General features: G+C 42.9%; 1 protein-coding gene and 1 non-coding gene across 2 annotated transcripts in view; both read right to left on the reverse strand.

Annotated features, from left to right (window-relative positions):
* Ptpn11 (protein tyrosine phosphatase non-receptor type 11) overlaps nucleotides 1-16,431 on the reverse strand; it is an 86,801-nt gene that overhangs the window by 36,700 nt on the left and 33,670 nt on the right. The window contains exons 3-6 of the mRNA XM_027923256.2: nucleotides 15,305-15,499; nucleotides 13,342-13,534; nucleotides 11,703-11,819; nucleotides 10,097-10,210 (exon numbers count right to left, since the gene is read on the reverse strand). Coding sequence (XP_027779057.1) covers nucleotides 10,097-10,210; nucleotides 11,703-11,819; nucleotides 13,342-13,534; nucleotides 15,305-15,499 — 619 coding nt within the window. The remainder of the gene's footprint in view (nucleotides 1-10,096; nucleotides 10,211-11,702; nucleotides 11,820-13,341; nucleotides 13,535-15,304; nucleotides 15,500-16,431) is intronic.
* On the reverse strand, nucleotides 9,154-9,343 carry LOC114081913 (U2 spliceosomal RNA). The gene has a single exon (XR_003580867.1). It is a non-coding gene; the product is annotated as a U2 spliceosomal RNA (small nuclear RNA).

Consider the following 16,431-nt stretch of genomic DNA (forward strand, 5'->3'; position numbering starts at 1 on the left):
TCAAGGCAGGCCTCTGGGCCCCTGAGACTCCCACAAAGCACAGGTCCAGTGCCCCTGGCAGCCCAAGCCCTGCCCTCAAGGACACATCCCGCCATGGCTCACCTTCCACGGCCTCCCTCTCACCAGCAGCCACTGGGGCACAAAAGGCTGTAATGACCTGTCGAACCGCATGTCACTGTCTCCATCCCCACTCCCCACTGGTTCTTGCAGGGATGCTGGGGTAAGACTCCAGACAGGAAGCAAAAAAGATGAGGTAAAGTGGGACCCAGGCTGCAAGGTACCCTGTTTTCCTAAGAAAGACATCCAAAAGGTTTTCACCAAAACGGTGAACCCTCAGAAAGGACCAGAAGCTGATTATTATCATCTGACTACCCAAGCCCAGGCGGAGCACAAGCCAGAGACTGAACCACACCTTTAAGCCCTAAAAAGCATCAAAAAGCCACTGCCCTGGCCACGGATGCACTTCTGAGTGGCAGAGGCTTTACCAATTTTGGAAGGGACAAGTTTTCATTGCATAGAAATATCCTTATGTACGGAGGGTGGGGGGGTTGCAGCATCCCTGCTCCCCACAGACCCCACAGGCTTTCAGAACACTCACTGCAAACCACTGGATCTGACTCTTGACTAGAACTTCAAGAATGAAAAATGGAGGTAGGGTAAGAGCAGGCGGCATCTTGGAGGTGGGAGGGCAGAGCCCTGGCAGGAGGCTGCAATCCTGTTGCCACCAGGGTCCATCGGGGCAGTCCTGGACAGGGCTTGATCTCTCTGAGTGTTTGGGGTTACACAACCCACCTCATGATATTTGGGGTGCAACAGGATGCCCCCCATATGCAGCCCAACAGAGAGCAAAGCAACGCCCTTCCTTCACCTAGGGCCAGAGGACATTAGGAGAGAAAAATCAACAGGACCTGGCAAATGGTAAGATCCAAGAGAAAGAGGAGAAGAAGGAGGCAAGGATCCCAGCCTTCCAGGCCAGAATAAATGTGTCACCAACAGGAACAAGTAAAGGGGACATTTGGTTTGAAGGAGAAAATAACAGGTCCTATTTTGAATGCTTGAGTTTGAAGAAAGATGACAGACAAGGAAAATCATGGAATACACAACCCAAAGGGTGAAACCAGAGCTCCACAGTGCCACACACCCAGGGTCATCTGGGAGGACGATGACGTGCTGCCCAAAGAGCCAGGAGTTTAAAGCCAGAGGAGCCGGCTGGGTGCAGAGGGCCAGCGGAGTGAGGGGCCGGCTGAGGAAACGCACCTCCATCGCCAGGCAGCCCTGGCATAGCTCCCCACGTGAGGGCGCCTTCCAGTCTCACCTGGACCCACAGAGCCCTGTGCTCGTTTCCAGCCTCAGTTCTTCCCAGAAACTTCCTCCAGGCTAAGAAACGACTACTGGAATTCCAATCAGAAAGCCACTGTGTCCTTCCAAAGTGTAGCTGCAAAGTCTGGGAAGAGGCGTGTTACAGGGTAAGGAAGGAAGAGCTGAGAGGAGACGGAGGCTGCACCTCGGGCCAGTCAAAGAGCAAGACAGCACAGGCGGAGGTGGGAGAGGATCCAAGAAGGCACTTGACACTGAAAAGATGCGGCAGCCAGCAGCAGAACCACCCTGGAGAAAAACAGCTGGGGTCGGAGCAACACACAGGTGAGAAAGGAAATAACCCCCAGAAACAAAGAAATCTCTCCAGAACGAAGCTTTCAACCTTCAGGATAAAAATCTCTCACCACTGAAATGTTCTGCCCCCAGGAAGGGAGCGGCTCTACTAAGCAACTGGGAGCTCAGGCCTAGATGGAAAATTCTGGTTACAGCACGGGCCTGTCATCCTGGAGCACTGTGGAGCCCTGGCCAGGGTTGCTGCTCACCGCGGTGTGATTTAGTCACCAAGGGGAAGATTTCTGCTAGACGTCCCCAGCGAGAGTGATTATTCTAGACACAGCTCTGGGGTACAGTTCAAGTCTTGTTTCCACAAAACCTAACCATCTCGAAGAAGAATTTACGGCTCCCCTAAGCAGGACGAATCACTTTGAGGAAATCAAATGGACTGCAGGCTGCAGGCCACCTTCCTCCTGGAGCCACGGGGGCCCGCGGAGCTGCGAGCAGAACCCATGCCATCCAAATGGCCCTCAGTGAAACAAACGCCTGCGATGCTCATGCACACCGAAATCTGCTCAGACCACTTCAGAAAAGAGGCTCACGAATACAAGGAGCCTTAAAAAATGAAATTACTGAGGAAAATGAGTTTGAAGCATCGGAAAAAAAGACCCTAGGGAATAAGGGACGGGCTGGTCCCTCCACCCAGGATTCCACCATCGGAAAAAAAGACCCTAGGGAATAAGGGACGGGCTGGTCCCTCCACCCAGGATTCCCTTTTTTTTCCCAGTGTCAAAATTCACAGTTCTGGATTTGAGGTTTTTTTCCTTTATTTTGTTTTGATGGTGTTGGGTTTTTTTTTTGGTTTTGGTTTTGGTTTTAATCAAACAGAAAGTTCAAAAACTAAGATCTTTCTGAAATTCAGCACTGCAAACCTGAAGTAGAGCTTCTAGGGCTCAGAGGCTAAAATGCACCCACTGAGGCTTGAATAGGGGCTCTAAATGGAAACAGACTGGTAGAAAAGCAGAACACCTCAGGCCAAGCCCAGAACATTCCTCCAGACTCCTCAAGCATCCATAACTGTTCTCCACTGAATACACACAAACAGCCTGAACCCAACAACAGCTTCCTCTCGCTATTGAGAACGGCTCATAGTCAACACATCCACTAATACCTATTGGGAGGCCTACTGTGTGCCAGGCTCGCTGCTGCATTCTGGGGCTACAAAGAGTAAAAGAGATTATTTGTCCTTGCAGAGCTGATGGAGCTGAGCCGTTTCCCTGGATAATATGCACATGATAACCAACACACAGGATCAAATGTGCCTCTTTGTGCCCTGTCAGCTGCATCTCTTTATTCCAGCATACTCCTAATGTTATCTGCTTCTAAGAATTTGTAGTACATTAAACCAATAACCACACAAATTATTCATGAACTCCAGCACGATAAGTACTATAAAGGAAAGAATTTGCAGCTATGCGCTCATATAACAGGAAGAGCTACGCAGGAATGGAGCAAGGAACAGGGAGGGCCTTCCTGAGAAAATGCTCCAGAGGCTGGGGCCTCAAGAGTGAGGCGATGTTGGCCAGGTGAAGAAAAACTAGGAAGAACACCCTCGCACAATCTTGACTGTAACGGCAAGAATGCATTGAAGGATTCTACTCCAGTGAGATGTGAAACAGGCAGTTCCAACTTGAACATGTCCAAAATAAAAGCTGATGGCCTCCCTAAGACCTGCTCCTTCCAGCCTCCTGCATAAATGGCAAGTGCATCCTACCAACTGCTCAAGCCAAACACTTTCATCTTATCCTTGCCTTGGCTCCGTATCTATCAATGCTACCTTCAAATATTGACAGTCTGCCTTCAAAATAGCTCCAGGAGCCACCCACCTCCATAGCTGTGGCCCTGGTCCAGACCCCCATCACCTCCCAGCTCAGATCACTAAATCAGCCTCTTTCCTGGTCCCCTTGCAACCTTCCTTCAAGAGGCAGCCAGAAGGTCAAAAATTCTGTGTCAGAATTTCCCAGTGTCAAAATTCACAGACTTTCCATCTTCCTCCAAGTAAAACTCAAAGGTCTGCCCCTGACCCACAATGCCTTTCATGATTTGATCCCTCTGCCATTGTTCCACCTACATTTCCCTCTTACCCATCTACTCAAATGCTGTGGCCTCTGCTGATGTGGGACATGTGAAGCATGCCTGCACACCAGGGGCCTTTGCACATGCTGCTCCCTTTGCCTGAAAGGTTCTTCCTGGAGTTATATGCCTGACTTGCTCTTTCATTTCCTTCAGATCCCTGCTCAAATGCCACCTTATCAGAGAGACCTATGTAAAACAGTAATTCCCAGCAACACACCTTTTTTATTTACTCTATTTTCTCCATCATCTCCCTGAAAATTAACCATTTCTTTAATTTACTGTCTCTCCCAACTGACCATAAGCTCCATTAAAAAAAAAAAAAAAAAAAAAGATTTGTTCTCTGCCATATGTACATCCCCAGAACCTGAGCACACGTGGAGTCTGTTTAATAAATATTGAATGAATGAAGCGATAAGTCATTGCCACTACCAGTGTCTATAGTTTTTGTTAGATATTTTGGGGATATCCGCCCAGCTTGCTACAACTCTTGTCCCTGAGAACTATTCTTCCCCAAACAGGGTGCTCCAGGCAGACATATTTGTTCTATATGATTGTGTCCTTGGACTGAGATGGATGGCATCTGAGCCAGTGAGAATCTCTGAGACTTTGGCACAAAGACTGAAAGTTACTAGTGTGAAGATCCAAAAGAGACTCTAGTAAGGGTTATAGATCAAGAAACAGAGGGCTGGGGCTGTGGCTCTGTGGTACAGCGCTCGCCTAGCATGCACAAGGCACTGGGTTTGATCCTCAGCATCACATAAATGTAAAATAAAGATATTGTGAAGAAGGAGGAGGAGGAGGAGGAGGAGGAGGAGGAGAAGGAGAAGAAGAAGAAGAAAAGTCTGCAGAGGGAAAAGGAGAATGAAGAGTGCAGGGAGGGCTGGGGCTGGGGCCCAGGGGCAGAGCGCTTGCCTAGCATGTGTGAGGCACTGGGTTTGATTCTCAGCACCACGCATAAATAAATAAATAAATAAATGTCCATCAACAACTAAAAAACAATTTTTACAAAAATGAGAGCAAAGAAGTTGCAGGGGGGAGGAGAAGGCACCAGGCAGGGTGAGTATCTTACAAATGCAGTAACATAACACGCACCCCATCATGACGCACACAGCTGACTCAAGCTTCAAGCAACACACACCTTGCAGGCACAAAATGACAGAATTATAACCTGTCTTCTCACTGATTCACTGCCAGTCTTATTTGAGTCAAACTTTACTTCAACAAACCTAGAAAAAATTTCCACCTCTTTATATTCCCAAGCAGAGGTATGCTGGGGACAAAGGATGTTCACGCAGCTCAGGAGTGGGCGATCGCTAGGAAAGATCAAAGGCTTACGCTCAGTGTCCTGATCAGACAGCGTATCCTAAGAGCAGACCAGCAGCCTGAATTTTATTTTGCAGCAAAGGAGAAGAGAACCAAAGAGCTTCATAAGAGGCACACAGTGTGGTATAGTATGGGATGGGATGGTGTGGGAAGGTATGGTATAGTATGGTACAATTTGGTACAGTATGGTATGTATGGTGTGGTAGGTACAGTAAGGTGTGGGATGGTACGGTGTGGGGCAGTGTGGATGGTATGGTATGGTATGGTATGGTATGGTATGGTATGCAATGCATGGTGTGGTACAGTGCGGTATAGTAGGCACAGTAGCTATGATAGGTGTGGTAGGTATGGTTTGAATTGGTTCAGTTTGGTTGTGGTATTAGAGATGGAAGCCAGAGCCTCACACATATTAGACAAGTGCTTTAGGACTGAGCTACACCCCCAGCCCAAGGGACTACAAATTTTAAGATGTATCCAAAGCAAAAATAATTTACAAGTGTCTTCTTTGTAAATATACTTAAAATGACATGTAGAATTTTGCAGAAAACCAGAAGCTGGGCATAGAGACAAATAAAATATGGCTGCCTGAGTTAAATTACCATGACATTGAACTTTAGATCTCTGGTTCATTTCAAAGACCATCAGAGCACACTGTAAAAAGGACGTGATCCCATATTTATCATCTTCCTAGAATCAATAAGTTACAATCACTAACATAATAATGTCCTGCTGTTGTGGCCCAAACTTCAGTATTAGGGATTTAAATTATGATGAGTATCCACTTCCAAGTATGTAACATTTTTCTGTAATGGTTTGTCCTGTCCTCAGCCTGATTCCCCTGGCTGTAGCCTTAAAGGGCAATTTTTAAAAACTGAATTTGAAAAGCAGACACTTGGGGGCTGGGGATGTGGCTCAAGTAGTAGCACATTCACCTGGCATGCGCAGGGCGCTGGGTTCAATCCTCAGCACCACATTAAAATAAAACAAAGATGTTGTGTCCACTGAAAACTGAAAAGTAAATATTAAAAAGTTTTGAAAAGCAGACACTTATGAGATCTAGAAAGCAGGTCATCAGCTGTTTAGATATAGTTTCAGCTGCCATGAAACACTAATGCCCTCATTTAATGTGTGACAATTCTACTGACACAGTTTGACCTCTGCAGAGAACTTGTAGAGCATAGATGGGATCTCATTTGTTTTCCATTTCCCCCAAAGCCAACTCAATTTTTCCATTTTTTGTTGTTAATGATATACAGAAGATGGGCAGAACCCAACAAGTCACAGAGTGAATCCATCAGGTCAGCATTTACAATCAAGGTCTTTTTCCACGGCTAGAAGAGTAGGCGAGGACTTCCTTCTAAGCTCACACTTTCCCCGCCCCCCTGTACTGGTAGAACCCAGGGCCTTACACATGCTAAGCAACCGCTCTGCCACTAAGCCTCATTCTGGCCCTTTTTTATTTTTAAGACAGGGTCTTGCATATTTGCACAGGCTGGCCTCCAACTTGCAATCCCCCTGCCTTAGCCTCCTGAATAGCTAGAACTATACACATGCACCACCACACCTGACTCAGCTGTTTTCTATTTTTGTGTGCTGGAGATTGAACCCAGAACCTCATGCATGCTAGCCAAGCATTCTTTCACTGAGCCACATCCCTAGCCCTTAGCTAGGGTGGTTTTTAAAATACCTTTTTTCCATATATATATATATATATTTTTTTTTTTTTTTTTTTTTTTTTGGACACTGCTGGGAATGGAACCCAGGGCTTTGTATAAGCTAGGTTAAGTGCTCTACCTCTGAGCTACATTCCCAGCCCAGCTATTGTTTTTAAGGGAAGTATGAGATTAAAATAGGTCTAGGTTACAAAGGAGTTCACTAATTTTTTTATCCAAAATTTTACTTGAAAACAGTACTTTTCAGATGATGAATATACTGACCAAAATCATAAATAATAAAATGTATATTGATACATAATAAAACTTAAGAATGAGTAGCATCCACCAATTTCTTTAGAACATAAAAAAATAACATTAAAATTGATCAGCAAAAAATAGGAAAAGATACATGTACAAGGCTATATATTGTAACCCTCCTTGTAATACATTTGCAAATTATACAAATGCCCATTAATGGGCTGAATAAACCATATAGCACAACCACACAATGGAGTACTATGCAGTAAAAAAAAAAAATAAATGAATGAAACTGTCTCAACATATTACTATGGAGTGGTGGCCAAGACACTGTAAAAACAAGATTGAAAATAAAAGTATGTTGGCTGGGTGTGTGGTTCAGTGGTAGAGCACTTGCCTACCACGTGTACATGGATTCAATCCTCAGCACAACATAAAAATAAATATGGTATTGTGTCCATCTATAACTAAAAAAATTTTTTTTAAAGTAGGTAAACCAGGCATGGTGGCACATGCTTATAATCTCAGTGACTCAGGAGGATCGAGTTCAAAGCCACCCTCAGCAACTTAGTGAGGCCCTAAGCAACTCAGTGAGACCTGTCTCTAATTAAAATATATATATATATATATAAAAGATTAGGGATGTGGCTCGGTGTTTAAGCATCTCTGAGTTCAATCCTTGGTACCAAAAGGAAAAAAAAAGTACATAAAGTTAGGTTGCATATCTCAAAAAAAGTAGAAATATGTGTATACACACACACACACACACACACACACACACATATATTTGCTTACATTTTTTAAATGTAATGATAAACCATAACTTTTCAAACTGTGGCTAAAATATATGAAAGAAAGAACAAAATAGAAGATAGACATCTGAGCCAGGAGCGGTGGCACACTCCTGTAATCCCAGCAGCTCAGGAGGCTGAGGCAGGAGGATTGAAAGTTCCAAAGTCAGCCTCAACAATTTAGCAAGGCCCTAAGCAAATTAGCAAGACAGTCTCAAAATAAAAGGGGCTGATGATGTGGCTCAGTTGTTAAGCAATCCTGGTTGAATCCCTAGTACGAACAAAAAGAAGATATATGTCTTTTAAAACATTCTGGTTTTTTATATTTGATTTTAGAATCAAACTAAGTATTTTACAAAATTATAAATCTTAACAGAAGAAATTTCTAAAATTCAAACAAAAATGAAATAAGTTAATCATATGTCCAGTTAGCAGATAACCACCCAGAGGACTAACCAATGAGTGGAAGGCAGACTACTAATCTGACTAAACATCTCTAAAGGATTAAAAAATTCCTTGGAGGGCCGATGAGTAGTTAGTGGGAGGACCCACGCTTAGACCCTAGGTTAAATCCCCAGCACCAAAAAAAAAAACCTCTAAAAATAAAGACTCTGACTCTTCGTGCTCATCATCACTTTCTCCTTGATGCATTTTGTTGTTTTTCCTCTCAACTGGAAGCTCCTTTAAAGGCCGACCCCAGGTTCTTTTGTTCACCACAGGGTTCACGGCTCTAACCCAAAGCCTGGTGTGAGAATAAACCTGGATTCAAGTCCCTGGTCAGCGCTGTGGAGCAAGCAGGGTGCATGTGCCAATCTGCATTCATCTCTGTGCTATGGAGATGGAGCAATCTACTTAGCCTCATTGGGCTTTAGGCTTCAGGTCTGTAGGATGGAAACAGCTCACCAAGCTGCTCTGGCCCACTATGGTTAAAAGGACAGGATCTGCCTGTTCATTATTGATTCATTCATTCCACAAATGTTCGTAAATTTTAAAGACCTATAAGAAATATGGAATAATCACTCCTACAAAACAGAACGTAAAAATAAAATGATGTAAACATTAGCTAAATGTAAATATTCATACAACAAATATTTATGGCATTTCAGCTTGGTGCCAGGCACCGTGCTCCATACTGGGGATAATGCAAGAGACAACACGTCAAGGGGCTGGGGTCATGGCTCAGTGGTAGAGCGCTTGCCTCACATGTGTGAGGCACTGGGTTTGATTCTCAGCACTGCATATACATAAATGAATAAATAAAGGTTCATCAACAACTAAAAAATAAAATAAAGAGTAAACACGCCAAAATCTTTGGGAAGAATTTTTCTGGGTTTGGTGTTTACTTTGGTTGTTGTTTTTTGGGTTTTTGTTGTTGTTTTGGTTTGGTTTGGTTTGGTTTGGTTTGGTGCATTGTTCTGGAGGTGCTGCAATACAGGTAGCTACATGGAGTGAGTGAAGCCAGATCCTATTCCATCTCCTATTTCCAAAAATCTATTTAATATATTGTCTTCAGATAGAGGATGCATCAGATATTAAATTGTCAAGAACAGATACTACACTTGATCTTAGCCAAAAGGCTTCGATTGTTTTTTTTTTTTTTGTACTAGAGATTGAACCCAGGGCACTGGACCACTGAGCTACATCCTCACCCTTTTTATTTTTTATTTTGCAACAAGGTCTCATTAAACTGCCTAGGCTGGCCCCAAATTTGCAAACCTCCTCCCTTGGTCTCAGCCTCTAGGATTAACAGGTGTGTGCCACTGCACAGGGCTGTGAAGAGGTCTTCTGTCAAACAGACAAGGAGAAAAAGAAAGAGATCAGAGTATCAATAGGCAAGTGACATGTAAGAGTGCAAAAGGAACCACAGGACATGTTCACTGGGGACATTCTACCTAAGTGGGTTCCAGGAGAGAAATCAGTCCACTTGACTTCCTAGAGTTATCAGTTTGAAACTCCAAATTAAAGCAAACTTGAACTTTTTCTCTTGGACTCATTCACATCAGGCTACACAGTCTTTTCAAAGATCCCAGTGAGTGCTAGAAATCTCCAAAGGAATCAGATCCCTTTGTTTTTCTGGGGTTTGGCCAGCAATCCACACCAAAAGAGCCAAATGGAGCTGCTGGCTCAACCCCATAACACTAGCTGCCAACTCCCTTTTCTGAGAACATAATGCCCTTCCATTTCAAAGAAGCCCCCTCAGCAACTTGTTCCACGTCAATCAATGGCTGAGTTACGGAAGGATGCAAAAGTCTTTCAGATCCAACTCCAAACATGAGGCGAACTTCTTTTCTATTAAAAATAGAATTTAATCATGCACATAAAAACAGTTTCTTAATACCTTACCTCAAACTCTTCCCAAAAGCCTTGTTTAACTTTATCCGTAGTCTCAGCTAATTTGCTTAGTTCTCGAACCCGGCTCTCTATTTCAGCAGCATTAATCCGAGTGGTGTTGAGAGGCTGACCAAGTTCGGTAGTTGGTGGAAAAAGAAGAAAATGTATTTTAAAAAGATGATAATGCAAATAAAAAGACTCCTGTGGTGGTATTCACAAAGGCCCAGGGGAGTGGGGGGGGGGGGGGGGTCACAGGACACAGTAATTCACAACATTCTTAATGTGCTTTCACTTTTGGTTCTGTTCTGTCAGAAAGTGCATCTTTCTTCAAATGCAAACTTATTTTTCTTTGCAAACTTACTTTTCTTTGTGAATAGAAAACTATTTACAGATGAAATCATGTTAACAACTCCAAAGTAAGCGTGATCACCTAAAGATAACCAAAGGAGGATTCCCCGGGAAAACTTGCTTTAAAAACTCTATGAGAGGGCTCGGGTGTAGCTCAGTAACAGAGCGCTTGCCTAGCATGTGCAAGCCCTGGGTTCAATCTCCAGAACTGCAAAAACAAAAACAAAACTATAAGGGGGCTGGGGTGTAGCTCAGTGGTAGAGCTCATGCTTGGGGCCCTGTGTTCAATCCCCAGCACAAAAGAGAAAAAAAAAAAAAATTCAAAAAACTTCATGAGGTCTTTACAGATACATATGGAAACATAAGATATAACATCTGGAATCTGTTTCCAAATCCTACAAAAAGTAGCCATGAGTAACAAATGAAGACCTGATGAATTGATCAAGACTGAAGATGGGAGGTAGGTTAAGTGGAAGCTGCTGAGACCACTCTGTCCACTTCTGTGTTAGACTATGGATCTCGAATGTCCCCCAGGGGGCCATGTTTTGGAGGCCTGGTCCCCAGTTCATGGCACATGGGGAGGTAGTAGAACCTTTAGAGAGAGGGGCCTAGTGGAAGGAAGCTGGGTCACTGGGGACGTGCCCCTGAAGAGCATATGGGGATCCCAGCCCCTTACTGTCCTTCTCTTTGCTTCCCAGGCCCACTGAAGAGAACAGGCCTCCTCCTCCACACACCCCTGTATGCTGTACCATGCTGTCACACCCAAAGTAACAGAGTCAAGAGCTCGTGGACTGAATGTTCTCTCCGACTTGAGGAAGCTAATGCACACTGGGGGGTGGGGGTAAGGTAGACCTCATTGGATTAGACACAGGGGAATGGAAGAAGGGAGGGGGAGGGAATAGGAAAGACAGTAGAGTGAATCGGACAGAACCTGCCTATGTTAAGATATGAATACACCAACAGTGTAACTCCACATCATGCACAGCCATAAGAATGGGAAGTTATACTCCATTTATGTATAATATGTCAAAATACATTCTACTGTCATGTATAACTAAAAGAATACATAAAAATTAAAAAAAAAAAAAAAAAAAAAAAGAATCCATGGGCTGCAACCATAAGCCCAAATAAACCTTTTCTTATTAAGTTGTTTCTTTTACGTATTTTATCTCAGTGACAGAAAGCTGACTGACATTCTGCATGTGTGGGAAATTCTAATTTAGAATATTTTCAAATTCTTTAAGGAAAAGGAGTTTTCCAATACGCTCACCTGCTTGAGTTGTAGCACTGTGCCCAGTGTTTCCACCATAGGATTCTTCTTGTAATGCTCCACCAGATCCGTCAAAGAGTCAAACCGCTCTCCTCCACCTACATCATATTTCAGTTCCTTTCAAAGTAAAAACACAATTCTTACTACCTTGATGTTAAATTGCTGTTTTTCTCACACTCTCATCATCACTGCAAAATAATCCACAGCAACCGGCATATGGAAACAAGCAAAGTTGTCCATACAGAGGAAGGATTTTATATATGGGGGGGATATATTTCACATCACAGTGAAATATTACTCAGCCTTTGTTTAAAAAAAAAAATGAAATCCTATCATTTGCACCAACCTGGATGAATCTGAAGGACACAGTTAAATGAAATAAGCCAGGCACAAAAACACAAAGACTATGCGTCCTCACTCCCATGTGGAAGGCCAAGCTCATAGTAACAGACAGTAGAATGGTGGCTATCGAGGACTTGGGGTGGGGGAGGAAGGGGGCTACTGATCAAGGGTATATACCTCCAGGAAAATAAATAAATCCTAGAGATCTAACGCACAGCATGGTGACTACAGTTAATAACTATGTCTTTTTTTTTTTTTTAGTTGCTGATGGACCTTTATTTTATTCATTTATTTATATGCAGTGCTGAGAATCAAACCCAGGGCCTCACATGTGTTAGGCAAGTGCCCTGCCACTGAGCCCCAGCCCCAGCCCCAGCCCCAGCCCAATAATCATGTCTTATATACTTGAAATTTGCTAGAGAGTAGATCTCAAGTGTTTTCACTAAAAAAAAAAAAAAAAAGGCAAAAGGCCACTGTGTAAGGTGATGGATACACTAATCAGCCTGAAATAAAAAACTAAGATAGCTGTTATTACCAATCAAAGCCCAGAAACGGACTCTTCCCCCAGAAATGGAAAGTCAAACAGCTGTGGCAGTAGGAAGGGTAGGAAGCAACAGGAGGACTGGAAGGGACAGGCTCAGCAAAGCAAGCATGGGATGGGGACACGATGTGGCTCATTGGAAGACACATCTCAGTATTCGCAAGTTCCTGGCACCAAAAAGACAAATAAAATAAAACGACATAGTACTTGCATATAACCTACACACATCCTACGTATACTTTAAACCATCTCGATGTGACTTGGATACCTAATACACATAAATGCTAGGTACACAGCTGTAGTACCGTATCACTTAGGTAACAATAAAAGGAAAAGTCTGTATGTATTTAGTACGATGCTATCTTTTGACCCCTAGTTGGTTGAATTCACAGAAGCAGAATGCACAGATACAGAGGGTCAAGTGTCAGTGTCAGGCTGGGCTGAGGAGCCTAAGCAGGAGCTGGACCCAACTCTTTAGAAAATGGGCCTTGGAGACAGACTCCAGCTGCCCTGCACAGAGCAGATCAGACACTGCAAGAGGCGATGCACCCCAGACACAGGCGAAAATAAACAGTTATGAAACAACGAGAGCACTCTAATAAACAGTATACCACAACAATGGAAGGCCTTGACCAAGTGAGCAAAGGAAATCTGATTTGGGATGTAACGGCGTCTGTCTTCTCCCAGCAGAAAAATCACCCAAGGATGACATTTCCCCAGACCCGTAGCAGACTCAGAGCAGGACTGGAGCGTTACCTGGCAGCGAATCATGACGTGGGTCACTTTAGACTTGCCGTCATTGCTCTCCCCTTTGTCATCGCCAGTGCGGACGGAGAGAACAAAATCTCCAGGGTGACTCTGGCTCTCTCGCACAAGAAAGCTCCCATGTTTCCCCTTCTCAGTTAGTAATTTCTCTGCTTCTTTCCCAGAGAGGTGACCATGAAACCACCTAAATTTTAAACAATGAAAATGAAAGAACTGAGGTCAGCCATGGGCTCACAATATTCTTTCACAAAACTACTAAGAATAGTCAGGTCTTCTAAGTACAATTGACAAACAGACACATTCCTCCCAGTGATCGACAGATCCTGCTGGGTAGAATCTGCAACCCAAGAAGACAGGAAAAGGGACAAAGGTGTTAAGAATGACTTCCAGGACTGGAATATAGCTCAGTTGGTAGAGTGCTTGCCTCACATGCACAAGGCCCTGGATTCAATCCCCAGCACCACCAAAAAAAAAAATGACTTCCAAATGCCTTGAACAGGCCACAGTCATTTGGAGACACATGTCCTCAATGTTTGCTTTTTTTTTTTTTTTTTTTAAGTCTCCTATCTTTTAAAAATAAAAGTCACCATTTTGTCATTGACAGCTGTTTAATCACAGCCATTTAAAAACATTAGAAACAAGCTTTGATGGACACAGGAGACCATTGTGAGTGTTTGGTCTTGTGTTGTGTTGACATGTGATCATTAGATAAAAAGGGTTCTTCATCATCAATTAATTCAAGCATTCCAAATTTTTCCATATTTTTAAGCTATACTTCAACGGCTTCCAAATTTGCTGTCAAGATACTAGGTTATCATGTCAAATTTTAATGCATATCGGACTTGGAGTAGGGATGAAAGAGTTTTCTAAACATATGAATTCCAGTGCCCTACAACCAGAGATAGCAACAAACGTTTCATTAAGTTTGAATAGGGTTCAGGAGCCTGCATTTTAACTAGCATGCCTGAAATAGAGCATCCAAGGTCATCCAAGAACAGACTCTGAGACAATACTGCCTAAGTTATTATGGAGAACACCTTAACAAAGTCACATTAATGATGTAGCTCTCCCCTCAGGGTCTTAATAAGAAAGCAAGTGCTATGATAGCAGGTCAAGCTAGCAGCTCATCACTAAAGGAATGGGCTGAGTTCTTTTTCATCCACATTTCAAATGAAAAGAACAAAATATAGAAATAAATCTTATAGAGTTGGCTGACAGCTTTTGGCTTGAAGCTACAGTGGTAGCTGGAGAAACAAATTATCAGCATTAATAGCATTTACATAAAGATGTAAGTTGAAAAGACAGATCTGAAGATACACAATCTAGAAGACTAATTAAGAGACCCAAAATTTGCACTGAGTCAGAGAGGAGGCTGGGAGGCTGGGGTGTCCAAAAACAATACAATCAATACAAATAAGTCAAGCCCCTGCCACCACCCCTCCCCCATCAGCATTTGGTTCCCTCTAAGCTCACATGTTAGTGGATACAACATGGAAAGAATGGATGAAAAGCCAAGTCTCTGAGCTCTCCGCTTCTCCACTTCTGGGTTTAAACTGACATCTGTTGGTGGCATTGCTGAATAACTGGTCAGGAGCCACCACAAAGAAATGCTGCTATTTTGACATTCCTATTATTATTTGTTTTCCTTTAATCACTTTCAAAGATCATCAGCTGAAGTTTGATACATCTTAAAACTACTGCATATCCCGAGTGTCTAGAGGAACATATGACCCTGGAGAAGAAGTGGAACAGGATGGAAGCTTTTGCAAGGAAAGGGCACTGACAGCAATTTAGTCCTTTTTTTTTACTTTAATAATATGTTAGGATTACAGCCGGAGGAACAGGTACCAACCAGCCTTTGGCATCATACAGACCCCGCAGACCCCAACAACATATTCGTGTAACACAGGCACAGGAGGGCTGCAGGCTTTGTGGTCACCAAGATGCCACTGACCTTTCAGAGGTAGGGTCTGCACAGTTCAGTGGATACTTGAGCTCGATAACATCTCCGTTTTTCTCTTTTAATTGCCCATGGTGCTCCATGTAATACTGGACCAGTTCAGCCAGGGTGGCAAACTTCTCCCCTCCGTACAGGTCATAGTAGTCACCAGTGTTCTGAATCTTGATGTGGGTGACAGCTCCATTTCTTCTAAAATAGTCCATTGGAAAGGGGGAAGAAAAAATAAATAACGAGCTGTACTAGTAAAAAAAGAATCTCATGTTCAATATTAGATTTCACCTAAACATTGAAACAAACCCCACCCACAAAAGGAGGTAAAAAAACTTAGTCGACCATCTCAACCCCAAGGGCTTTGTTTATTAGTTTCTGTACATTGTATACCTTCTACTTTGAATGACACGACCCATTTAATTGTAAATATTAAGTGACAATGATTATTATCATCATTAATCAAGTACACATATAATTAAAGTTAAAAGTAAACACACACCTACCTTATAATCCTGCAAATCCACTCCTAAGTATTTTATCCCCAAAGAAAAGAAGTTGAATAGGCACAAAGGACTTGATTAAGAATATTCACTGCAGCCTTATTCATAATAGAAAAATTTCAACACTTAAATATTCACTGCAAAATTACATAAAAAAAAGTAGTGACTCACTCATACAATGGAATAGCACACAGCAATAAAAAAAAAAAAAAATAAGAAAGAACCTCCAAGACATACAATGTGAAGGAATCTCAAAAACGTGTTGGGAGCTGGGGTTGTAGCTCTGTGGTGGAACACTTGTCTAGCAAGTGTGAGGCACTAAGTTGATTCTCAGAACTGCATATAAATAAATAAATAAAAGGCCCATTGACAACTTAAAAAATACTAAAAAAAAAAAAAATTGGGGGGCGCTGGGGCTGTGGCTCAGTGGTAGAGCACTTGCCAAGTATGTGTGAGGTACTGGGTTCGATTCTCAGCACCACATAAAAATCAATGAATAAAAATCAAGGTTCATCCACAACTAAAAAAAAAAATGAATAAGTAAATAAAACAAACATTATTTTAGGCTGAGAGTATAGCTCAATGGCAGAGCATTTGCTAGCACACCCAAGGCCCTGGCTTCAATTCCCA

Source organism: Marmota flaviventris, chromosome 1 (assembly GCF_047511675.1).
Source record: "Marmota flaviventris isolate mMarFla1 chromosome 1, mMarFla1.hap1, whole genome shotgun sequence".
In the NCBI taxonomy this organism is placed as follows: domain Eukaryota; kingdom Metazoa; phylum Chordata; class Mammalia; order Rodentia; family Sciuridae; genus Marmota; species Marmota flaviventris.